The sequence below is a fragment of the Sabethes cyaneus genome, chromosome 1, assembly GCF_943734655.1.
Source record: "Sabethes cyaneus chromosome 1, idSabCyanKW18_F2, whole genome shotgun sequence".
NCBI lineage: Eukaryota > Metazoa > Arthropoda > Insecta > Diptera > Culicidae > Sabethes > Sabethes cyaneus.
The window spans coordinates 124303496-124329917 of NC_071353.1; the positions used below are offsets into that span (position 1 = coordinate 124303496).

Below are 26422 nucleotides of genomic sequence, written 5' to 3' on the forward strand. Positions count from 1 at the left end.
GTGATGTCGCATATCTTCTTCCCTGGTATCCGCAGTTCAGACATTTGGCTTTGACCTTAGAAACCGAATGTTCCATGCAGCTATAGCTCTTGTTTAATCTTCGAAACCGGGCAATGATCAAGCAGATGATTCTACATCCTACGCAATATCAATCCATTCCATGGAATACGTCTGCACAAGCTTCGTTGGCTTTGTAAACGAATGCATCTTTCAATACCTGAATTTAAATAAAAGTTTATTCTACTCAGTAAGAAACTGACTGTGGAAAACAGGGAATATAAATAACTACCTACCTATTCAATGTTTCCAAATAATACAAATTTACCCATGCTACAAGCAGAAATGAGAAACAAATATCAAATGCATGGGGATTGTTGTGTAACGGTTTTTTTCTGACGTTTTGGTTTTATTCAATGGAAATTCTGCTTGCCGACGAACTACATACTTGAAGAATGCTCTCTTAACTCCTTAACACGAGAAATAGGTAGCATGATTACATACCCTTGGCTACAAGCGAATACAAAAACAAGGCAGATCTGGAATAACGTTGCAAAGATGCTAGATACGTAAAAATATTTTGAATTTTAAGACATTTTACTTACTTTAATAAATACTTTAATTGTTTGTTTGATTTTCACAGAACCATTTTTTGTTGAAAACGACGAATTCGATCCGTTGATAACTGCTGGCGACCTTGCGTGAACATCCACAGTACCGTAGATTTTTTTATTACTTTTATTCGCCCATCCGAATCTCTTATTTTGAAAGAGTGTCTATCACCCACACGACTGCTTTTTAAATTTAATCCATCATTGCAATTATCGAACAATTCGGCTGCATCGAAAATATCACCAGTTGTAGTAGTCTCATGAGAATGATCGCCTTCGTCAGATATTGGTTCATCTTGCAAAAAGCTTTCTGTATGTTCTATGTCCTCAGATTCCATTTCATCATCAGAAACACATAAATCCGCTCCGATGTTTATGAATTCGATTGCCGGTAGCATGGTGTCTGTTTTGTTTAACGAATTGCATAAATCAATACTATCGTTATCCAAACCGAGATTAAATAATATACGACGGGCAGTGATCATTGCTTTTTCAACTACAGTTATTAACTCGTCGTCGGATGGCATAGATTGTTCGGTTGACGATTCGCATATTAAGGCTGGGAAGTTGATACTCTTCTGGTGCTTAAGCATAATGGTCATTTTCATTTGAATTCTCCTTAGTTTCTCGGTTAGTTCCTTGACGGTGAAGTTGACAATAGTTTGATTGGTCGAAGCCATCGATCTTAACTGACGAAAGATTTTTTCGCAGGGCTGGCTTGAAAGATTTTCAATGATACATTGCTCCGGAACATTCCGATCCCGACAAGCTGTGATGAATTCTAGTAACGCATGGGAATTAAGTTCTACACAGCAGTACGCGTTGGTTGTAATGCAAAGCTTCGAGTTTATTCGCTTTTGCAAGCACCAGTTTCTCCAACCACGCATGAAAAAGTTGACAACCCTGTTAAAATTAAATTATGAAATAATGTTCTATTAGTTTTAGTAGTATTAGTATAATCTATTAGTTTTTTTTAAGTTGATAAGCAAATATATATTGGTTCGGTTGTATTTTAAACAAAAATATTTACCATATGTTATACACTCGTTCTAGTAAAGTAACATCTTTTTCGATGTACGATCGATATAATTTTCCCATCATGTCAATGAATACAGCTGTACCTTCGCTACCTTCTATATTTTCGTTAAGGCATTGCGTAACAGCAGGATTCAACAATTTCATCGTGGGTCCGAATTTCATTTTGTCCTTCAGGTCGATGTCAGACAAACACAGTCCGTGTTTATCCTTGCTAGTTTTTGCCAACAGGCTTTTAAGGTGCTGTTTTGATATTGTGTGACTACCTGTAAATATAAATATTAAACAATGAATAAACAATGAATTCATGCCATACGTGGTATCGAATGATTTCTGTTACCGATTAGCATGTCTCCGTTTAGTAACCGATTTCTCAGTTTGTTTATTGTATGAATAGTGTCTTGGACACTAACAGGACTGTTTGGATTTCGATCAGATATGAACCAACTACCCCAATGTGACATAAAATGTCGAGTGTTGAATCCTGCTCGTTGCTTCATGGCCTTCAATAAACGCGAATCGCCATCTGAAGCGTGGGCAACTACAGTAATGCCCTCCTTAGATAGTAAGTCCTCGACATAATACCATCTGTTGAGGACATCACTGTGTTCGAACTTATTGTTCGAGCAAGCGTGATATAAAACATACGGTGCTGCATTTCGTGCCAGGGGTAAGGCTAGCTGCACATATGCATAGTTACCCATAGGGTAGCAATTTAGGTCACTTTGCATTTTTCGGGGCGTTGTTGCCTCAAACAAATTTGGTGTTGGGAGTCCGTTCGCATCCATCGGAGCTACAAGCCCTCTAATGCTATTGTTTCGGTAATCATATTGTGCAGCTGCGGTAATCCTAGTGCCGTCTTCAGAAAGGACAACCATCAGCGGGTAATCATTTTCGACTAAATATTTTTTTAGCCCGCTAACATCGACCTCACCTTCCTTTAGATTAACTGTATATTTAGTTATATGTCTTTGAATCGTCTTCTTCGACATAGTGGCCATATTTGATCTCAAATATTCGTACTGACCATTCCCTGCCGTCAAATATTGGAAGGCACATATATCCTTCTCCAGTTCGCTATACTGCCTGGAGTGAATGTTTGAGTCTTTTATCCTCGAATGCATCCGGATGAGTGTCTGAAGGAATATCGAATCTTTAAGAGTAGGATTTTCCAAGCTTTCATTACAATATGTGCCTATGCAAAAAAATTGTGACATAAGTTAAGTAAAATTTAGTTTGTTTTTGAAACATACGACTTGAATTTGATGCGCTTTCTAGCTCCTCTGAATTTTTCACAGCTTGTTGATCGATATTATTTATACTCAACGTAGATTGTACAGAAAAATCCTCATCCGAAATAAAAGGCAGTTTTTTATTAGAGTAACCCTCGGCAAACCTGAACAAATCTGAAAATTTTTTGAGCATTTATGAGTAGTTCTATATACAAGACTAATATACAATTTCTCACAACTTTTCTTGCTATTAATTTTTCATAGGCGGAACTAGGGGAGGGGGGGGGGGCTAAACCCCCCCTAGGAGAGATTTACCCCCCCCCCCCTAGAAAAAAAAATCGAAAAAAATTCCACCCCCCTAGGAATGAGCACTAGTTTCGCCAACGTAATTTTTCCCATCTCCCATATTCCATTCCTTTCCACATTTGTCTGTTCGGTTTCCATCTCTCTCGGATGTAGCAATACCTGAAGAAAAAACGTACTATATTTTTAAAATACACTGTAAACAGGGCTGGCAAAGGGTGCACATGTGCATTCCATAACCTCTGTTCATTAACTCCTATTCCTACCTCCACGAGATGCCGGCTGGGGTACGCAACTTCGGTTGTCGTATGCTAACAGGAAAGGAGGCACTGTGGCTCCCGCCCACATTAAGATGGCAGCCCCATCAGCGGGATAAGGACCTTAGGTTAACAGCCTACTGTACCAGAACATAAAAAAGTTACCGAAAATGAAAGAAGAAATCTCTCTGGATTATTGGCAACGACCTTTAGCATGAAAACCCGGACACGAATCGGAACATGGAATATACTGACCCTTGCCCAGCAGGGCAAGCAGGGCTCAATTCACATGGGCGACTTCAACGCGAAGATTGGCTCAAACAACGCGGACCTTGAACGCGTCATGGGACGCCATGGCCTAGAAGAGATGAGCGAAAACTGGGAGCTGTTTACAGAATTCTGTGGTAATAACGACATGGTCATTGGTGGATCGCACTTCCCCCATAGACCAGTACATAAAGTCACGTGGGTTTCCCGCGACGGCCGAACAGAAAACCCAATCGACCACATCTGCATCAGCCGGAAATGGAGAAGGAGCCTTCTTGATGTACGCAACAAACGCAGCGCTGATATTGCATCCGACCATCATCTAGTTATCGCTGAGATACGTCTGCGCATCACACGTGTCCAACGACGGGATGAAAAAGTTGGATGCCGCTACGACGTCCGCCGATTGGAGAATCCTGAGGTGATAAGGGCCTTTGTCGAACAACTTGAATCTCGAGCCTCGGAGTTGCCACCTGGTGGAACCGTCGAAGAGCAATGGACCGGCATCAAGAACGCCTTCATCACGACCAGTGATGAAACACTCGGCAAAGCGCGCAACGGGCGGAGGGAGTGGATTTCGGATGAAACTTGGAGGAAGATCGACGAGCGGAGAGAGGCGAAAGCCGGCATTGAGCGAGCGCGGACCAGATCGGCTAAGACAGCTACCCGTCAACGATACGCCGAACTGGAGAGGGCTGTTAAACGTGCTTGTAGGCGGGACAAGAGAGCCTGGACTAACTCCCTAGCCGAACAAGGAGAAACCGCCGCCGCCAATGGTGATATCCGTTTGTTGTACGATATTTCTCGCCGCCTTAGTGGTGCCAGGATGAATACAAAGATGCCGCTAAAGGACAGAGCTGGTCAGCTATTGACTGACCGTACAGAACAGCTTAAGCGATGGACTGAATATTTTGAACAACTCTTCCGAGTTTCAAATGTCAGAGACCAACAAAACCAGCAGCGTATGACGCCTACGGTTCGTCGAATCAATCGCGTGAACTCGGAGGCGCCATCGCTGGATGAAATTGTAGCAGCCATCAAGAGTATGAAATCCAATAGAGCGCCAGGGATAGATCGTATTTCAGCCGAAATGTTCAAAGCTGACCCATCTTTGTCACCCCAGATGATGCATTAGCTTTTCAGCAATATTTGGGAAACCGCAACTTTTCCGGTGAAGTCCCTAAGAAAGGAGACCTAACGGAATGCGGTAACTGGCGTGGCATTACGTTGCTCTGTATCCCCCGACGACATTGTCTTGCTCGCACAACGCCGAAACGATATGCAGAGCAAGTTAGATGACCTCTCCGAGAGCCCCCAGGCAGCAGGTCTCACAGTCAATGTAGCGAAAACTAAGTCTATGGTAGTGAACACTGACAATTCCACCAACTTCACAGTAGCGGGACAACAAGTTGAGTAGGTAGACGCCTTTCAATATCTTGGTAGCCAAACAACGCCCCATGGTGGTACCAAGACTGATATAGCCACACGGATCAGGAAGGTCAGGGGTACCTTTGCAGGTCTGCGAAGCATTTGGCGCTCAAACCAGATCACTCTACGTACGAAAACCCGAATCTTTAATTCAAACATTAAATCCGTACTGCTGTATGCCTGCGAAACGTGGTGCGTCTCAGCGGAGACAACGCAAAAACTGCAGGTATTCATTAACCGGTGCCTGCGATATATTATTCGTGCCTGGTGGCCTGATAATTGGATATCCAATGAGGAACTCCATCGTCGGTGTCATCAACGGCCGATAGCCACAGAAATTCGTGAACGTAGGTGGAAGTGGATCGGACACACCTTGAGGAAAGGAGCGAACGAGGTTTGCAGAGAAGCACTCGACTGGAATCCACAAGGACAGCGTAGAAGAGGCAGACCCAGATGCTCATGGCGACGGAGCTTAGTCAACGACATCCGGGCTGTAGACAAGAACCTGTCCTGGCGACAGGTAAAAGCCATGGCGGGTAACCGTCAGCAGTGGAGATCTCTGATTTCATCCCTTTGTTCTGCCGGACCGGCGGACATGGACATATAAGTAAGTAACTGTAAACAGTGGGACCAAATCCGAATTTGATCAAATCTGAAATATGATTTAAAAATCTATTTCCCAGGAGCCCTATATTTAAAATCATTACTTTCAAGGGGTCGGACACTCAGCACATTGTGCCGCGGCACTCCAGAGATATCAAGCGGCACACCTCCGGTGCAATTTTACATATGAAATTGGAGCACTGCCAGTTGTCAAAATCATCTCGCACGGTTGCCAGATCTATCAGATTATAACGAATTTAACAAATCTTGCAGTTCGGCACTTTCGGTACAGCATCGGCACAGTTTGGCTCGTTTCAAGTCGCCTAACATAAAAACGGTTGTGCCGAGTGACCGACCCCTTGATTACTTATTATTTCTTAATTCAATTGAGAAAAAAGGCTTTGTGAACCTGTGTGAAATGGGGTAACGGTAAGTTACCCTGTAGTGGACACTGCTTATAATGAACCCTCGGATACAATTTTGGTGTTTATTAGCTTGTACCGTGGACCCCCGTTCGTTTGACCGTTTTTTAATTTGAACACTTTTTAATTTGAATCTCGCTGGTTTGAACGACGTGCAAATTAAAAATGGCTTATGTGTTTCTCAACATGACATCATTTACTTATGCAAACAATTCACATAAATACGATTTATTTGTACTGATCTAGCATATTTAATCTGTTTTACATTCCGTTTTGCCAATGATTATGATAGATATCCGAACGGAGAATGAAATATTCGCCGCCTGCAATTGCCAACTGAATCAAACTAGAAATACTCAGAGGTGAGAGATACGCGGAAGCAGCCAGCTTGGGAGTCAATCGAGCAGCGAGAATTGTCAAAAGGGAGCCAATCGAACACGCATACTGTTTGCTTAAGCATTTGATTAACAAGTATTGAAATAGTTATGAAATCTACTTAAGCTATTGTCACGCACCCTTTTTTTTGTATTGTTTATGCAGGGAGAAAATCTTCATAGACAGCACCATCCCGATGGCGAATAGGATTCACAAGGTGCCAACATGCGCCTACCTACAAAAAACTCTCCTGTTGCCCATTCCTGAACCCCTCCCGGAACTACCGTTAGGTTTTACTCAGGAGGGAGGACGTGCCTAATCACTCCGACTTATCCGTTGCGTATATGGGTTCACGCATACCGCCACTACCCTTCACCTAGGACATGGGCTGCCCAATCAGCCCATTACTGACTATGTCAGGCCCTGTCGTTGCAAACGTTCGAGCCGTTGCAACTCCGTTATCACCTTCGTTACCGCCCTATCGACGGCACCCCATGCGCGCTGTTCAGCGCATTCTCTGCACGATGTTGTCGGTGTTGGTGTCTTCCCCAACGACAACAAGCATCACCCGCTGAGTGGTCGTGAAACGCGGGCAGTGAAACATCACATGCTCCGCCGTTCCTCGGTTACCGTGAAAACGGGGCAAAAGGGTGGGCCTACCCGCCCACGCGTATGTAGATACTTCTTAAAGCATTTATGTCCCGACAGAAACTGGGTAAGGAAAAAGTTTACCTCACCATGTCCTCTACCGATCCAGGACGATATGTTATGGATCAGCCTATGGGTCCACCTAGCGTGATCGGTGCGATCCCATTCCGCCAAAGCCTAATAGAGTCCAGCCTAACTCTGTCCCTAGCGCCCCTAACGTTCCTCTGCCTATGGCACTCGATGTCCTCACCTAGAAGTATGCATATGGGAATCATGGCTGCAATAACCCCAATCGCATCCAACGGTATGGCACGGTAGCCGCACGCAACGCGCAATGCCAACAGCCTGAACACCTTGTTCAGACATGCCTGATTGCGCTTACTCTCCAACGCCGGGGCCCAACGCCCCGCCATCAGGCGTCTCTTACTGCTGCTAGGACCGTAGCCATTCGGCATGATCTTGGACAGCGCAGTAACCGCCGTTGACGCTTTACCACAAGCATAATCCACATGGCTGGTGAAGTTCAGTCTGTTGTCTGTCATAACACCCAGGTACTTCACACTTCGTTTGGAGACAATCACCTGTCCTCACGAGTTGGTGATAAACACCGGAGTAGGTGTAGAGGTGGTGCACGACGGTAGACCGGAAGTGCGCACTCCGATCGGCACGGTCGATACTGGCGGAGTGATGGACACAGGGATGGAAGAGGACTTTAACCTCGACAGTAGGTCGCTGGAAGGCGGTCTCTCGGCTTCATCCCTGATCCTAAACTCACCAACAGGGAATGCGGAGAGTGACGCGGATAACCTTCCCGATCCAGCGACGTTGCCTGAAGTCAAGGGGCAACCTGAGGCTAGCGGAGATGTGGCCAAGCGTCTCTCCAATGCGCAACGGCGTTGGCAGAAGTGGTATCGTAGCAAGGACTACTCAAAGGAGGAAACGGAGGAACTCGCCCTTCTGCCGGCCGGCCAGCCTGCCCAGCGGGACCTGGTCATTACCAAAAGGCAACGATCTGCTGATACGGCAACCTTGAATATCAGCAACAAAGGTCCCACCAAAAAGAGACTACGCAGCCGAGCCTGCGCGGGTCCTTCGGCACCATAACCACCCTCGGGGTGCACATACAGGGAAATAGTGGATGCTTTCAGCGTAGCCATAACTACGGCTGATTATCCCGTTCCCTGTTAGCAGGGATACGGATCAGCTTCAGACTGGCCGCGCCGTTCTTCTGGATCACATTGCTGACCAGAAGACTCCAGACATTAGGCCAAAGTTCAGGAGCTGCCAGTTCAAGAACGGCTACTTGACACTGGCCACATCGTGCTCTGACCAGAGCATGGTCAAATGGCTGAAGCAAACGGCATCTATCTCGTCCGTGGGAAGGGGCACAACTACGGGCCTACGACACGAAGGACCTGCCGAAGGCACATACCTTCATAGGGTACTTCCAGGACAGTGTCGGCACCACGGACGAGAGAATTTTGAGATTTCTTCAGAATCAGAACGACGGCTTTTCGACACAAGCGTTTCAGATACGCCGTCGCAATGTGTTTGAAAACACCGTCGAACTGTTGATGGAGGTTTACCAAAAATCGGCAAGCCAGATCACCGAGCAGCGCTTTATGCTAAACTACATGTTTGGCAAAGCACGCATACGACAGGTTGGCAGAGGTCTGATCAACACAGGCGCAACAGTCTCTGCTGCAAAGTCGAGGAAGGTACGAGCGGAACGCCCTTCTGGGAGTGCCCCGCCACCCACAAGACCATGCAATCCCGCAACGTTGAGGTTGGAGAGTGCGGAACTTCCATCCGGGAGTGCCCCGCAGCCACCTACACAATGCACACCTGCGAAGACTAGACGGGCGCAGGGAAAACCTCGCAAGAGGCGTACGCAGCAACCACCAGTCGATAGCAAACCTCAGAGGCTCAATCCGCCGTTAAGTGCGGGTCGGACATCTGTGGCCTGTCGCCTGCAGCAACCGAAACCTGCCGGTGTTGGCGACTTGGCCGCTCAACTCAGCGAAAACGCTGCTGTTATCCGTATGCCAAGGCTCGATCCATCATTGGATCAAGCTGAAAACGGTAATTCTGCCACAAAATGAGCAGCTTTCGCTGCGTTCAGGTGAACCTCCACCATGCCAAGGGCGCATCTAGTGTTCTAAGCCGGAGATTCACCAATGAGCAGCTGAGTGCTGCTCTGATCCAGGAGCCATGGATTAACGATACCACAATCCTCGGTCAATCCGGCGCTAATGGTAAGTTGATCTATTGCAATACACAGTTCAAACCGAGGACTGCCATTCTGCCATTGCTATTAAATGTTTCCGCCGGAAAGCAAGGCGTCTGTTGAACGGGGTCAAAATCACGTCTAACTGGGAAGACTACAGAGTCTCCCTCACCAAATACAATGCTGAGCTACGCAAAGCCAAAAGGAAATCACGAGTTAAATTTTGCGAAAGCATTCAAACTCTGCCAGAAAGCGATGTCCAAGGACCACTGCAATGGTCTAGGGTAATTGAAAAAAGAGGATGGGAGTCTCACTGTTACCTCCAGAGAAACTCTGGAAGTTCTGATGAACACACACTTCCCTGGTTCGACAGTAACCACTGGACAAGACATAGGCGGCAACAGTGGAATGGGTCATTACACAATGTGTCAAATGATTCGGTTCTACTTGCACGCCGATTGTTTACGGAGGCTTCGATCAATTGGGCACTCAGCTCTTTTGAACCATTGAAATCTCCAGGTCCGGATGGTATTCCACCCATTTTCTTACAAAAAACGGACGGTGTTACAATGTCCTAACTATATCCGCAATGAATTTTTAAAAAACTCTCCGTTACATGTAAATCAACATGCATACCAACACGGTAAATCTACGGAAACCGCACTGCACTGCTTAGCGACGTTAATTGAGAAATCGCTCAAATATCAAGAGACGGCACTTTGTGATTTTCTTGATATTGAAGGCACTTTCGATTACACGTCCTTCGCGTCAATTAATACGGCTCTCTGTCAAAAGAGAATCATTGGGAGATACGTCGGTCACGATTTCGGTGATCGAAGGATGTCCACAGGGAGGAGTTCTCACTCCCCTGCTCTGGTCACTGGTGGCCGACGCACTCCTTCACAAGTTATCACAGCTTGGTTATGAGACCATTGCTTACGCCGACGACGTTGTACTTAACGTCAAAGGAAAGTTTGACGCAGTATTGTCAAGTCGCTTGCAAGGAGCTCTAAACACCACCATGGTATAGTGCTCACAAGAGGGACTTAATGTTAACCCCACCAAAACAGTCGTTATACCATTCACTAGGCGAAGGAAACATACCATTACTCCCCCTATATTGAATGGTGTCAGACTGGGCTTCAGTAATGAAGTCAAACACCTCGGAATAATCTATACCTATAAAAAAGGATTTCTGTCTGTCTGTCTGTCCGTATGTTCCTTATAGAATCGCAAACTACTGAACCAATCGGCGTGAAAATCTGCATGTAGAGGTTGTTGGGGTCAGGAAAGGTTTTAGTGATGGTTAGAGGCCCCTCCCCCCACTAAGAGGGGGGGCTCCCATACAAATGAAACACAAATTTCTGCATAACTCGAGAACTAATCAAGCAAATGGAACAAAATTTGGCATGTGGGTGTTTTCGGTGACAAGAATTTATTCTATGGTAAATTGAGACCCCTCCCCTCTATATAAGGGGAATTATAACTCCTCTCCCCTTTAAGAGGGTGGGCTTCCATACAAATGAAATTCAAATTTCCTTATAACTTGAGAACTAATCAAGCAAATGGAACCAAATTTAGCATGTGGGAGATTTTGGAGTCTTCAATTTATTTAACAATAGTTAGAGACCTCTTACCCCTGTGGTACGGGGATATGGACTCTCATACAAATAAAACAGAAATTTTTGCGAAACTCAAAAACTAATCGAACTCGAGAAATTCGAGACTCTTCCATAAAACATTAGTCAATACAAGACCACAAAAACTATCTATAGTAACACTAGATCATTCAGGACGAGACGGTCGCGAGTGTTGCCGGTGACCCGCCGTCAGAAGCGCCGCCCACTGGGGGGCTTGCATAACTCGAGATTGTGACAAAGATCATCCGAGATTCATGATTTATGTACAACACAGGTTAATTTGTGGCAATACGAAGTTTGTCGGGTCAGCTAGTTCTCGATAAAAAAAACTGAACTGGACTGCCCACCTAGATTATGCTGTTAAGAAAGCAACTTCGGCTATCTGGGCATGCAGCTCACTGTTTGGCAAAACCTGGCGATTGAAACCTCAACTAGCCTGTTGGTCATATACTACTATTGCACGGCCTAGGATAACCTATGCTGCAGTCGTATGGTGGCTAAAGGTGAATGAGGTGACAGCCCAAGCCAAACTAATCAAAGTTCAGCGCCTGGCCTGTCTTACAGTTACCAGTGCCATGCGTACAACACCTACTGCAGCCATGGAGGCAATGCTATGCTTATTGCCTTTGCATCTTCATGTGAAGAAGGAAGTAGAGCTCGGCGCACTACGGTTGCAAAGGAGTAAAACCATACTCGAAGGTGACCAAATCGGTCATCTTCGCATATTTCGGGAGTTCAATCTGACACTTCAGTCTCTGACTGCATGCAAACCAGGCCCAATATGGACGTTCCATATGAGGTGATTGAAACAGATCGCTCAATGTGGAATAATGGAGGGCCCGATCTTCCATCTGGAACTATCTGCTTTTTTACACATGGTTCAAAAATAGGGGCCTGCACAGGCTCCGGAGTCTACGGACCCGGCATCAGGGAAACTATCTCATTAGGAAAGTGGCACACCGTTTTTCAAGCAGAAGTATATGCAATATACTTCTTATATTTCAAGTGCCAGTAGTACGCAATAATTGTCTTGTGAAACTGAATTGTTATTTATGCAACTTTTTACAAATTAAATGCAATAACAAAAGCACAACTTATAAAAGATCGTTTGTTATCGATATTAACTGCATATGCGTTATAAACGAATAAAACGTATGGTTGCGTTTTATTTCAATAATACGCATATGCGCAGTGAGTCAGGTAAAACAGTAGCAAGACAAGGATCAGCTCAGCAATTTATTGGTCCTGAACCGTTTCTGGGCGCCTCCATATACGCCGTGAAAGGCGAACTGATGACATGGGAAAAGCTAGAAATAGCATCCCGTTGGAATCAAACACAGGCCTATAGACAAGCCAAACAGTTTATCTACCCAAACCCTGCAGTAGCTAAAAAAACTCCTCCATTTAACTCGTAGTGAACTACGCACAATCACGGGACTCCTAACAGGACACAGCCCCGCTCTTTATCATTTAAAAAATATCGGCAAGATATCATCCGACACCTGCCGCTTTTGTAACTCTGAACCTGAAAGTTCAGCGCATCTGCTCTGCTATTGCGGAGCTCTTGCATTATCAAGGCACAACTTCTTAGGAAGTTTCCTTCTTACTCCATATCCGGTATGGAGCCTAAATCCCAAAACGGTCATTGGCTTTATAAACCATATAATACCGAATTGGGGCACAGGATTACAACTATCCCGCTCAACTCCATCAATGGGTATGAGCGGTCCGTAAACTGTGTACAGCAATCGGGGCCTGCCACAAAAGACGATCATTAAGACTGTCGTAGTGGCCTTTTAACCCAATGCCCTTCTGGCATACAAAAAAAAATCACCTGTCCTCCAACGATTATTTTGGCCTCTAAGGCCGACTCGCGGTTGCTGATCATCACCGCATAAGGAATTGTTCAAACAAACGCGGATCCACCGTACTTCTTATTTCTGAGAATATATGACATAAAATGTGTTATATTGAAACTGAAGAAAAATGAGTTTTTTATTTCACTTGTAGGGGGATTAATCAGAAGTTGAATTCCACCAAACGATAGATCTTTTAATCTCAAGAAACTCTTGCTAAGGTTCCACAAATCTAAAACCAAGATTTTCTACTTAAACCTCTAGTGCGCACGTTTTGGTTCACTAGTTTTGGATCTCTGTCCAATTGGTGCTTTTCATTCCGTAAGGTACTGACCGTAATCCTGAACATTTTCGCAGATTTCCGTACTGAACAACCTTATTTGCCTTTCTTCAACGTGTCTACAAAGTTTTCTAAAGAGTAAAGCATATTCGGCTATCCATTTTTTGATATGATCCTGCTACAGCCGCGCGGAATTATAAACAACACTAATTTATCTGCTCTTAATTCCGCTCACAACAAATCTTTAAACAAAACAAACAGAAAAATGAGTTATTCATAACTATTTCCATTAAACAGTTAAATGTACATCTATGTACCTGTGTAGCACAAATTCATAATAAAAAAAATACTTTTTGAAGCGAAAAAACCTTCCGATAATTTAGCCCGCCGCTTAGAACAATTGTTAAGAAAACATTCGGAAATCACGTTTTGGTCAGCGTGCAATGAAATAGCCTTTAGTTTGGCCAGACTAATGAAGCAAAAGTTGTCAGTTTTTAACAAAAACAATAAAGGAACATGGTATACCATGATAGTATACTTATTAATGATGTTTTAGTAAAATTTATTTATGAAAAATTGTTTTTTTGGATGAGTGCACGGAATAATGTGCTACGCGGAATTACCCGTAGGCACGGTACTATACATAACCCACATATCAGTTTATAAAATTTTGACTGCATTTGATAGCTTTCGAAATTTTCAACAAGTGAGGGTCCATTAAACAAGGAAAACGGATACAATCAACTTTCGTTAATTGCAATAAGCTCTTAGCCCACTTAGTCAAAACCGAGTAGTGTTTTGGTCAAAATCGTCGCAGTTTGTAAAAATGTTAAATACGGAAAAAAGTGGAACTTAATCATTTTGTTGTTGAAATTTGTTTCTAAACTCCTGATTACCTGATCTTACTCGGGACCCTTTGTTTCTTAGTCACTTGTACATCTGTTATTGTAACGAAAATTCTCATTATGCAAGAAACAAAACCCTTTTGTTCATTTGAATAAGTCTACCCTCTTTGTCAGGTCCCCTCATGTTGTCCCCCAGCCAGTAGCAAATCTGTCTTCTCGGTAATACCTACAAATTGGCACAAAACCATTTTTAGGTTTTTGAACCCCCTTCCTGTCAATGGCCATCCTATTCCCCGTATTTCAGAAATCCAGCAATTTGTATAACTGCTATTGTTCCAAATGGAAGAGAAACGCACCCCTTAACCCATTTGAACTTTTCTCTCCCTTCGTAAGAGACCGTCTTCCTGTTTCGTCAACTCCCCTGCGCTGATTCTTTTATGCCCAAACACATATGTTTGACAAATGACGTTTGATGAAGAACAGTCCAGAAGTTATGGCGGAACATATATTCATAATCACGTTCCGTGATCCCTCCTTGCCGGCTCCTGCCTGGTCAGCTTCCCTTTCTGCCATGTAGCCATAATTATGATATCGGTTTGTTCTATGAAAATTCCAATAGGGAAACGAAACAAAGGTTTCTTTCATATAACTTTCCTCGGTGGTATCCCCCTCATTTCTCAAAGTCACTTGCACAACTGCAATCGATTTAAATGCAAGAGAAACCCAATCCCTTTTGCTTATTTGGCCGCCCCTTTGTTAGCGTTCCCTTCTTTCCAACCTCCAAGTGCCCCTTATGTCAAGGAACATGTGTGCCAAGTTTGATGAAGAGCCATCCAGGCGTTTCGGAGTTTTGGCCTCTCTCCTGTTAGTGACCCCCCTTCTTTCAACCCCCCAGTGCTGATTCCTTTATACCAAGCAACATGTGCCAAGTTTGGAGGGAAAAGGTCAAGGCGTTCTGGAGTTATGGTAGAATCGTAGTCAAAATTACTAGATATTTCTATGAGAGATGGTAAAACTATCTGGGAACATGTTGCTTGCACATCATGGTTAATTTGAATAGCTTTTTCATGGTCCTAAAAAATTTATAAAAAGGATAAAGACAAAAGCTAAAATAGGTTCACGGATATAGGATACACATTTCAATAAGTGGAAGTTACAATGGAAGGAAATATGAAGCAAGAACTCATTAAATAATACTAGTTTCTTTCAGTAACTTTTACATAGTCTTTTATACTAGCCTGCTTTTCTTCTTTTGACGTTTTGATAATTAAATTTGTAGTGCACGTCATGATTATGCAGGTATTTTCTGTTTCATCTGTTCCTTCTTTTGCATTTAAATCCAATCTTAGTTTGCGCTTTTTCAACACGTTATCAAAAATCCTGAAGTAACCATGTGCTCGTATAGAACTGTCCGGTACAAGAGCTTAATTTAATCCTTGCTGTGATACAATTCTATATGAAATGGTAAAAAAGTGACAATAAACCGTAAAATGAAAATATAAGATTAAAGGGAAACACACATGTGTGATCGAACGCTTGTACAACCAATAAATTCAAACTTTCCGAAAAGTTAAAGAAAAAGTTAACTATTTGGAGTGTTGTATGAGAGCTAATATTCGCTAACTTTTTTGAACAATTAACTTTTTAGAAAGAGTCTACTGTACTTTAAAAAGCATGTGTTTTCAGAAAAATGGTAGGAGATACCATGGTTCTCGTTTCAGTGTACGACTGCGTTAACAAGTTCAGAAATTATTAATCAGAAAACGAAATGATGCAATTGTTTTCTATTCAATTAATTCAATTATCTTCTACATTTGAAATAGTTCATTCAAGAGACTCTCGGAAGAAAAAACAAACTGTCAGAAATGTCGTTTGATTTCGCTTTAAATGAGCTATAACCCAGTTAAGCTGGAATCACACTGATTATCACCGAACATCAACGGCAACGTATCGTGACGGAACGTCAGTGATGGTTGCATGCATTTTTAATGAGCGCATTTACACGAGTGCCTTTGCCTTGACGTTCCGTGATGTGACGTTCCGGATGCGTGTGAATGCGCACATTGAAAATGCAACCGACTATCACTGACGTTCCGTTAGGATACGTTGCCGATGATGTTCGCTGATGGTCCGTGTGGCATCCAGCTTTAACGGGAGCCCGATTAAAACGTAGCCCACCTAAAAACAACGTAACGAGCAAAAGTTTACTGTATTACAGCCTGAATTCGTTAATTGGGCCACGACTGCACTCCAGCTGATTCGCTAATTGGGCCGACTGACAGTTGTTAGAAATTTCTAAACTCGAAAATTCCATACAATTTTGACATTCAAGTTCACACAGCCCAATTAGCGAACACCCAATTAACGAACCGCCCAATTAGCGAACCACCAATTAACGAAACTTTGCTGTACAATGTTTTGAAAAATATGTAATGCTTAATTTACCCTATATTAATAAGAGAATAACTTATACTGGGTGGAAGGTGGAATGTTTTATTTTTGTGGAGAACGAACATTGGATGAACTGGTCACCGGTGGTATTGGAAACGCATTGTTTTTCACAGTTCATTCAATGTTCGTTCTTCACAAAAATCAAATTAACTCCCTTACAAGAAAGTACAAAATAATTTGACCAGTGTAAGTCAATACAAAAATGATAAAAGTTATTCTCTTATTAATATATTTCACAAATTCCCTATAATTATTATTGGCAGCTTATACATACCGTTTGTGAGTGAATTCGCGTACTGCAGTATCTCTACTTCACTAGCGTTAGAATCTTCTTGATGTGCATGAGTACTACCTGCTTCCAAGTCTGGTTCAATCACAAGCCGTAGCGTTTGGCTTGAGTTGATGTTAATAGCTGAATCATCATCTGTGACGTTTGCATGAAATTGCTTTTGCTGTTCTATGAATGATATTTCTTCATCATCGGTTGCATACTGGTCTAGCTTATATCGTTTAGAAATAGTTCTGCTCTTCTTTGATCGATTCTTTGATATCCCATCGATGGGTGGAGATGATTGATGATTGTTGACATGTCGTAGTAAATTATAAGTCATCCATGACCGCGGGGGAAGTCTGGTAGCTTTCAGTTGCTTACCACAAACTGGACAAGGAAGCAGAGCTATTAATAACCCAGCGCGGCTTTCGTCCAAACTAATCTTACTGGAATCCCAACTTGTAATAAGCGTTGCATCTGAAAAACTATCATGCTTATTAATAAACTAAAAATACTTTTATATCTGTGTTTACCTCTGTGATATGTGATGCCTAATGCGTTGAATTAAAGTATCCCGTTCGCTTTCTTGGTTTATGACAGGAACCGAAGTACTGCAGTCGTGTAAAGAAGCATTCTTTCGTTCGCTAAGAAATTTTTTAATTCCCTGGTCTCTTACTGTTGTGGCAATAGTAGAAATCACACGTTTTTCGCCGAGTGAGAACATGAACTGTTCAGGTTGGTCTGCGTATGCACCGTACACTGCATCCAGTGTCATACCGCCACTCAACCACTTTGAAACGCGTCCGGCTGAATTTCTTAATTGTTGTTCGATAATGTCGATATCATTATCCGTCACAGAGCCTATTGCTTTGTTTGCAGCAAGGTTCTGATAATTCAGAATATTTTTCACGTGAGGTGCTACTTTTCCAATTTCTTCTTCGATAAGCCTCCAAAAATTTTCCTGTAAAGTAAAACCATTAATCTCCATTAATCAATTAATCAACCATTAATAATTGATAAAATATTTTAATTTACTTGTTTACCTACCGTTACCAAACACGTTGGAGACGTTTCCTCAATAAAATCCATGTTATATTCTGTTATTAAATTATCGGCTGCACGTACCTACAGAAAATCTCACACCGACTTGTCAACGCTTGAGTGATGACATAAGCAAAAATGTTTCCCTCTCTTTTTTCTCACGCAAAACCCTGAGCAAATATCAGCAGCGCTGGCATCGAGATTTATTTTCTTGGTGGGAATTAAGGCTAGCAAGTTAAATAACGAAAGGTGTGAAAGAAGTCGTGCAGATAAATTAAGAGCAAAAGTGAGCAAAACGAGTTACTCGAAATATTTCAATATTTTTCAGAATTTTTCAATATTTCTCCATATTATTCAAAAAAACTGCTGTCTTGCCCCTCGAGTTAATCTAAAGGAAGGTGAGGTCGATGTTAGCGGGCTAAAAAAATATTTAGTCGAAAATGATTACCCGCTGATGGTTGTCCTTTCTGAAGACGGCACTAGGATTACCGCAGCTGCACAATATGATTACCGAAACAATAGCATTAGAGGGCTTGTAGCTCCGATGGATGCGAACGGACTCCCAACACCAAATTTGTTTGAGGCAACAACGCCCCGAAAAATGCAAAGTGACCTAAATTGCTACCCTATGGGTAACTATGCATATGTGCAGCTAGCCTTACCCCTGGCACGAAATGCAGCACCGTATGTTTTATATCACGCTTGCTCGAACAATAAGTTCGAACACAGTGATGTCCTCAACAGATGGTATTATGTCGAGGACTTACTATCTAAGGAGGGCATTACTGTAGTTGCCCACGCTTCAGATGGCGATTCGCGTTTATTGAAGGCCATGAAGCAACGAGCAGGATTCAACACTCGACATTTTATGTCACATTGGGGTAGTTGGTTCATATCTGATCGAAATCCAAACAGTCCTGTTAGTGTCCAAGACACTATTCATACAATAAACAAACTGAGAAATCGGTTACTAAACGGAGACATGCTAATCGGTAACAGAAATCATTCGATACCACGTATGGCATGAATTCATTGTTTATTCATTGTTTAATATTTATATTTACAGGTAGTCACACAATATCAAAACAGCACCTTAAAAGCCTGTTGGCAAAAACTAGCAAGGATAAACACGGACTGTGTTTGTCTGACATCGACCTGAAGGACAAAATGAAATTCGGACCCACGATGAAATTGTTGAATCCTGCTGTTACGCAATGCCTTAACGAAAATATAGAAGGTAGCGAAGGTACAGCTGTATTCATTGACATGATGGGAAAATTATATCGATCGTACATCGAAAAAGATGTTACTTTACTAGAACGAGTGTATAACATATGGTAAATATTTTTGTTTAAAATACAACCGAACCAATATATATTTGCTTATCAACTTAAAAAAAACTAATAGATTATACTAATACTACTAAAACTAATAGAACATTATTTCATAATTTAATTTTAACAGGGTTGTCAACTTTTTCATGCGTGGTTGGAGAAACTGGTGCTTGCAAAAGCGAATAAACTCGAAGCTTTGCATTACAACCAACGCGTACTGCTGTGTAGAACTTAATTCCCATGCGTTACTAGAATTCATCACAGCTTGTCGGGATCGGAATGTTCCGGAGCAATGTATCATTGAAAATCTTTCAAGCCAGCCCTGCGAAAAAATCTTTCGTCAGTTAAGATCGATGGCTTCGACCAATCAAACTATTGTCAACTTCACCGTCAAGGAACTAACCGAGAAACTAAGGAGAATTCAAATGAAAATGACCATTATGCTTAAGCACCAGAAGAGTATCAACTTCCCAGCCTTAATATGCGAATCGTCAACCGAACAATCTATGCCATCCGACGACGAGTTAATAACTGTAGTTGAAAAAGCAATGATCACTGCCCGTCGTATATTATTTAATCTCGGTTTGGATAACGATAGTATTGATTTATGCAATTCGTTAAACAAAACAGACACCATGCTACCGGCAATCGAATTCATAAACATCGGAGCGGATTTATGTGTTTCTGATGATGAAATGGAATCTGAGGACATAGAACATACAGAAAGCTTTTTGCAAGATGAACCAATATCTGACGAAGGCGATCATTCTCATGAGACTACTACAACTGGTGATATTTTCGATGCAGCCGAATTGTTCGATAATTGCAATGATGGATTAAATTTAAAAAGCAGTCGTGTGGGTGATAGACACTCTTTCAAAATAAGAGATTCGGATGGGCGAATAAAAGTAATAAAAAAATCTACGGTACTGTGGATGTTCACGCAAGGTCGCCAGCAGTTATCAACGGATCGAATTCGTCGTTTTCAACAAAAAATGGTTCTGTGAAAATCAAACAAACAATTAAAGTATTTATTAAAGTAAGTAAAATGTCTTAAAATTCAAAATATTTTTACGTATCTAGCATCTTTGCAACGTTATTCCAGATCTGCCTTGTTTTTGTATTCGCTTGTAGCCAAGGGTATGTAATCATGCTACCTATTTCTCGTGTTAAGGAGTTAAGAGAGCATTCTTCAAGTATGTAGTTCGTCGGCAAGCAGAATTTCCATTGAATAAAACCAAAACGTCAGAAAAAAACCGTTACACAACAATCCCCATGCATTTGATATTTGTTTCTCATTTCTGCTTGTAGCATGGGTAAATTTGTATTATTTGGAAACATTGAATAGGTAGGTAGTTATTTATATTCCCTGTTTTCCACAGTCAGTTTCTTACTGAGTAGAATAAACTTTTATTTAAATTCAGGTATTGAAAGATGCATTCGTTTACAAAGCCAACGAAGCTTGTGCAGACGTATTCCATGGAATGGATTGATATTGCGTAGGATGTAGAATCATCTGCTTGATCATTGCCCGGTTTCGAAGATTAAACAAGAGCTATAGCTGCATGGAACATTCGGTTTCTAAGGTCAAAGCCAAATGTCTGAACTGCGGATACCAGGGAAGAAGATATGCGACATCACCGGAATAGTCAACGGTTGGAAGGCAAAAACTGCAAGTTTTAAGCGATTAACAGTGTTAGCAATGAATTGTTTTATGGACTTCCTATTTCGATGTTCGCCTCTGGAATAAAACGTATTAAACAGAAACACGTCAATGCGCTCACGCTCACTTCTGAGTTCGATGTACCATTTTTTTAGAATGTTTTGGGATTGGCTTTTTTGTGTATCGATATGTTGACTACTTCAAAATTGTCGCCATCCATGGATGTTTAGTCTACAAAATTTTGACAATTTCACAGCTCTGAGGATAACCCCGAAATGCGCCCAAGTGTTTTTGTTTGAGGCCCAAACAATTTTGGCTATCAGCTGGCGATACAACAGTATTAGTGTGAAATTCATTCAATAATCTAATTGGATCTTCTGATACCTAAGTTTACCTAAACTGATGGTAGCTTCCCTCAAATACATACCTACAAAAAATTTGGTATATCGACATCATTTAGTGTTAATTTTTTTTATTCACAATTATTTATATGCAAAAGAATCCTATTCTTTCTATTATCGTCTCCGTCCCCATTAGCTGATTGATGATACAATGGTTTTTGTTTTTGAACCAATCGAATAAATCTAGCATGTAGGCATTTCTACAGGAACTATATACGCCAGAGAAATATGCCTTCGAAGTACCGCCGCCTAGCGAATGTTACTGGTCATCGTGGATAATCTGCAGCAGGAAAAGATATTGAATATATAACTTCGAACAATTATTTTTTAATTACCGATGAGACAGTTTGATCATTAAACGAGTACCATATAAAACTTTGGAAATCTTTTAGGTACGCGTAATAGTGTCCTCCCGAAGCGTTTCCGGAATGGATCCTGAAAGTAGTGCGGTGTGTTGCAAGTTGATGACAATTTACTATCTCCATTTAAGTCCACAGCGATACCTTCGTCATTATCCCGTTTAAAAAAGAGAGAAATGTTCGGTCGTTCACCAAGGTTGTCATGCCGTCTACTATGGCAGATCCGTGGCCGCTTTTCACTTTCATTCATCGTTGTCCGAGGGCAGGAGTAAAAGGTATAGTACAGCCGAGTACAGCTAATGGTGCACATGCAAAAAACAAACGAAACGGAAAGAAAATATACAAAGAATGTACCTATTCACGCTTGTGAGATTTAAGCATCCAAAAATACCTACCTCGACCTCGATATAACGTCTTCGTTTTAGTCCGTAGTCCACCACCATCCGCAATGAATACAAAACAGCGAGCAATAAATTACAGTTAAGCAGTGACATTTACAAAACTCAAAATAATTCCAAGAGAACGGACATTTGTTTTTCTCACCATTTTTATAATTACTTTTTGCCAAGGTAATTAAACGTAGTTATCTTCTGAAAATAATTGAAAAATTCTGAGAAATATTGAGCAAACTAGAGTAGCTCCCAAAAAAAAGAGTTTCTCAGAGAAAACCTGTCTTGCCCCTCGGATTAACTGTATATTTAGTTATATGTCTTTGAATCGTCTTCTTCGACATAGTGGCCATATTTGATCTCAAATATTCGTACTGACCATTCCCTGCCGTCAAATATTGGAAGGCACATATATCCTTCTCCAGTTCGCTATACTGCCTGGAGTGAATGTTTGAGTCTTTTATCCTCGAATGCATCCGGATGAGTGTCTGAAGGAATATCGAATCTTTAAGAGTAGGATTTTCCAAGCTTTCATTACAATATGTGCCTATGCAAAAAAATTGTGACATAAGTTAAGTAAAATTTAGTTTGTTTTTGAAACATACGACTTGAATTTGATGCGCTTTCTAGCTCCTCTGAATTTTTCACAGCTTGTTGATCGATATTATTTATACTCAACGTAGATTGTACAGAAAAATCCTCATCCGAAATAAAAGGCAGTTTTTTATTAGAGTAACCCTCGGCAAACCTGAACAAATCTGAAAATTTTTTGAGCATTTATGAGTAGTTCTATATACAAGACTAATATACAATTTCTCACAACTTTTCTTGCTATTAATTTTTCATAGGCGGAACTAGGGGAGGGGGGGGGGGGCTAAACCCCCCCTAGGAGAGATTTACCCCCCCCCCCCTAGAAAAAAAAATCGAAAAAAATTCCACCCCCCTAGGAATGAGCACTAGTTTCGCCAACGTAATTTTTCCCATCTCCCATATTCCATTCCTTTCCACATTTGTCTGTTCGGTTTCCATCTCTCTCGGATGTAGCAATACCTGAAGAAAAAACGTACTATATTTTTAAAATACACTGTAAACAGGGCTGGCAAAGGGTGCACATGTGCATTCCATAACCTCTGTTCATTAACTCCTATTCCTACCTCCACGAGATGCCGGCTGGGGTACGCAACTTCGGTTGTCGTATGCTAACAGGAAAGGAGGCACTGTGGCTCCCGCCCACATTAAGATGGCAGCCCCATCAGCGGGATAAGGACCTTAGGTTAACAGCCTACTGTACCAGAACATAAAAAAGTTACCGAAAATGAAAGAAGAAATCTCTCTGGATTATTGGCAACGACCTTTAGCATGAAAACCCGGACACGAATCGGAACATGGAATATACTGACCCTTGCCCAGCAGGGCAAGCAGGGCTCAATTCACATGGGCGACTTCAACGCGAAGATTGGCTCAAACAACGCGGACCTTGAACGCGTCATGGGACGCCATGGCCTAGAAGAGATGAGCGAAAACTGGGAGCTGTTTACAGAATTCTGTGGTAATAACGACATGGTCATTGGTGGATCGCACTTCCCCCATAGACCAGTACATAAAGTCACGTGGGTTTCCCGCGACGGCCGAACAGAAAACCCAATCGACCACATCTGCATCAGCCGGAAATGGAGAAGGAGCCTTCTTGATGTACGCAACAAACGCAGCGCTGATATTGCATCCGACCATCATCTAGTTATCGCTGAGATACGTCTGCGCATCACACGTGTCCAACGACGGGATGAAAAAGTTGGATGCCGCTACGACGTCCGCCGATTGGAGAATCCTGAGGTGATAAGGGCCTTTGTCGAACAACTTGAATCTCGAGCCTCGGAGTTGCCACCTGGTGGAACCGTCGAAGAGCAATGGACCGGCATCAAGAACGCCTTCATCACGACCAGTGATGAAACACTCGGCAAAGCGCGCAACGGGCGGAGGGAGTGGATTTCGGATGAAACTTGGAGGAAGATCGACGAGCGGAGAGAGGCGAAAGCCGGCATTGAGCGAGCGCGGACCAGATCGGCTAAGACAGCTACCCGTCAACGATACGCCGAACTGGAGAGGGCTGTTAAACGTGCTTGTAGGCGGGACAAGAGAGCCTGGACTAACTCCCTAGCCGAACAAGGAGAAACCGCCGCCGCCAATGGTGATATCCGTTTGTTGTACGATATTTCTCGCCGCCTTAGTGGTGCCAGGATGAATACAAAGATGCCGCTAAAGGACAGAGCTGGTCAGCTATTGACTGACCGTACAGAACAGCTTAAGCGATGGACTGAATATTTTGAACAACTCTTCCGAGTTTCAAATGTCAGAGACCAACAAAACCAGCAGCGTATGACGCCTACGGTTCGTCGAATCAATCGCGTGAACTCGGAGGCGCCATCGCTGGATGAAATTGTAGCAGCCATCAAGAGTATGAAATCCAATAGAGCGCCAGGGATAGATCGTATTTCAGCCGAAATGTTCAAAGCTGACCCATCTTTGTCACCCCAGATGATGCATTAGCTTTTCAGCAATATTTGGGAAACCGCAACTTTTCCGGTGAAGTCCCTAAGAAAGGAGACCTAACGGAATGCGGTAACTGGCGTGGCATTACGTTGCTCTGTATCCCCCGACGACATTGTCTTGCTCGCACAACGCCGAAACGATATGCAGAGCAAGTTAGATGACCTCTCCGAGAGCCCCCAGGCAGCAGGTCTCACAGTCAATGTAGCGAAAACTAAGTCTATGGTAGTGAACACTGACAATTCCACCAACTTCACAGTAGCGGGACAACAAGTTGAGTAGGTAGACGCCTTTCAATATCTTGGTAGCCAAACAACGCCCCATGGTGGTACCAAGACTGATATAGCCACACGGATCAGGAAGGTCAGGGGTACCTTTGCAGGTCTGCGAAGCATTTGGCGCTCAAACCAGATCACTCTACGTACGAAAACCCGAATCTTTAATTCAAACATTAAATCCGTACTGCTGTATGCCTGCGAAACGTGGTGCGTCTCAGCGGAGACAACGCAAAAACTGCAGGTATTCATTAACCGGTGCCTGCGATATATTATTCGTGCCTGGTGGCCTGATAATTGGATATCCAATGAGGAACTCCATCGTCGGTGTCATCAACGGCCGATAGCCACAGAAATTCGTGAACGTAGGTGGAAGTGGATCGGACACACCTTGAGGAAAGGAGCGAACGAGGTTTGCAGAGAAGCACTCGACTGGAATCCACAAGGACAGCGTAGAAGAGGCAGACCCAGATGCTCATGGCGACGGAGCTTAGTCAACGACATCCGGGCTGTAGACAAGAACCTGTCCTGGCGACAGGTAAAAGCCATGGCGGGTAACCGTCAGCAGTGGAGATCTCTGATTTCATCCCTTTGTTCTGCCGGACCGGCGGACATGGACATATAAGTAAGTAACTGTAAACAGTGGGACCAAATCCGAATTTGATCAAATCTGAAATATGATTTAAAAATCTATTTCCCAGGAGCCCTATATTTAAAATCATTACTTTCAAGGGGTCGGACACTCAGCACATTGTGCCGCGGCACTCCAGAGATATCAAGCGGCACACCTCCGGTGCAATTTTACATATGAAATTGGAGCACTGCCAGTTGTCAAAATCATCTCGCACGGTTGCCAGATCTATCAGATTATAACGAATTTAACAAATCTTGCAGTTCGGCACTTTCGGTACAGCATCGGCACAGTTTGGCTCGTTTCAAGTCGCCTAACATAAAAACGGTTGTGCCGAGTGACCGACCCCTTGATTACTTATTATTTCTTAATTCAATTGAGAAAAAAGGCTTTGTGAACCTGTGTGAAATGGGGTAACGGTAAGTTACCCTGTAGTGGACACTGCTTATAATGAACCCTCGGATACAATTTTGGTGTTTATTAGCTTGTACCGTGGACCCCCGTTCGTTTGACCGTTTTTTAATTTGAACACTTTTTAATTTGAATCTCGCTGGTTTGAACGACGTGCAAATTAAAAATGGCTTATGTGTTTCTCAACATGACATCATTTACTTATGCAAACAATTCACATAAATACGATTTATTTGTACTGATCTAGCATATTTAATCTGTTTTACATTCCGTTTTGCCAATGATTATGATAGATATCCGAACGGAGAATGAAATATTCGCCGCCTGCAATTGCCAACTGAATCAAACTAGAAATACTCAGAGGTGAGAGATACGCGGAAGCAGCCAGCTTGGGAGTCAATCGAGCAGCGAGAATTGTCAAAAGGGAGCCAATCGAACACGCATACTGTTTGCTTAAGCATTTGATTAACAAGTATTGAAATAGTTATGAAATCTACTTAAGCTATTGTCACGCACCCTTTTTTTTGTATTGTTTATGCAGGGAGAAAATCTTCATAGACAGCACCATCCCGATGGCGAATAGGATTCACAAGGTGCCAACATGCGCCTACCTACAAAAAACT

At 42.6% G+C, this 26422-nt stretch overlaps 1 protein-coding gene across 1 annotated transcript; it reads right to left on the reverse strand.

Moving 5' to 3' along the window:
• Positions 1 to 634: 634 nt before the first annotated feature.
• Positions 635 to 17837, reverse strand: LOC128746192 (uncharacterized). The gene is made up of 7 exons (XM_053843236.1): positions 17784 to 17837; positions 17282 to 17709; positions 16752 to 17206; positions 16029 to 16204; positions 1984 to 2779; positions 1639 to 1909; positions 635 to 1511 (listed from the first exon to the last, which is right to left on the reverse strand). Exons 1-7 carry the CDS (start codon positions 17835 to 17837, stop codon positions 635 to 637), a joined length of 3057 nt encoding a protein of 1018 aa, XP_053699211.1.
• Positions 17838 to 26422: the final 8585 nt, after the last annotated feature.

Excerpts from the sequence above, each read along its gene's own strand:
- LOC128746192 (XM_053843236.1), bottom strand. The coding sequence starts at position 17,837 with ATGGATTTTATTGAGGAAACGTCTCCAACGTGTTTGGTAACGGTAGGT. Across the intron at positions 2,780-16,028 it reads GTCAAGGCAAAGGCACTCGT|ACACTCATCCGGATGCATTC; the intron begins GTAAATGCGCTC and ends ATATTCCTTCAG. Across the intron at positions 1,512-1,638 it reads GAACGAGTGTATAACATATG|GGTTGTCAACTTTTTCATGC; the intron begins GTAAATATTTTT and ends TAATTTTAACAG.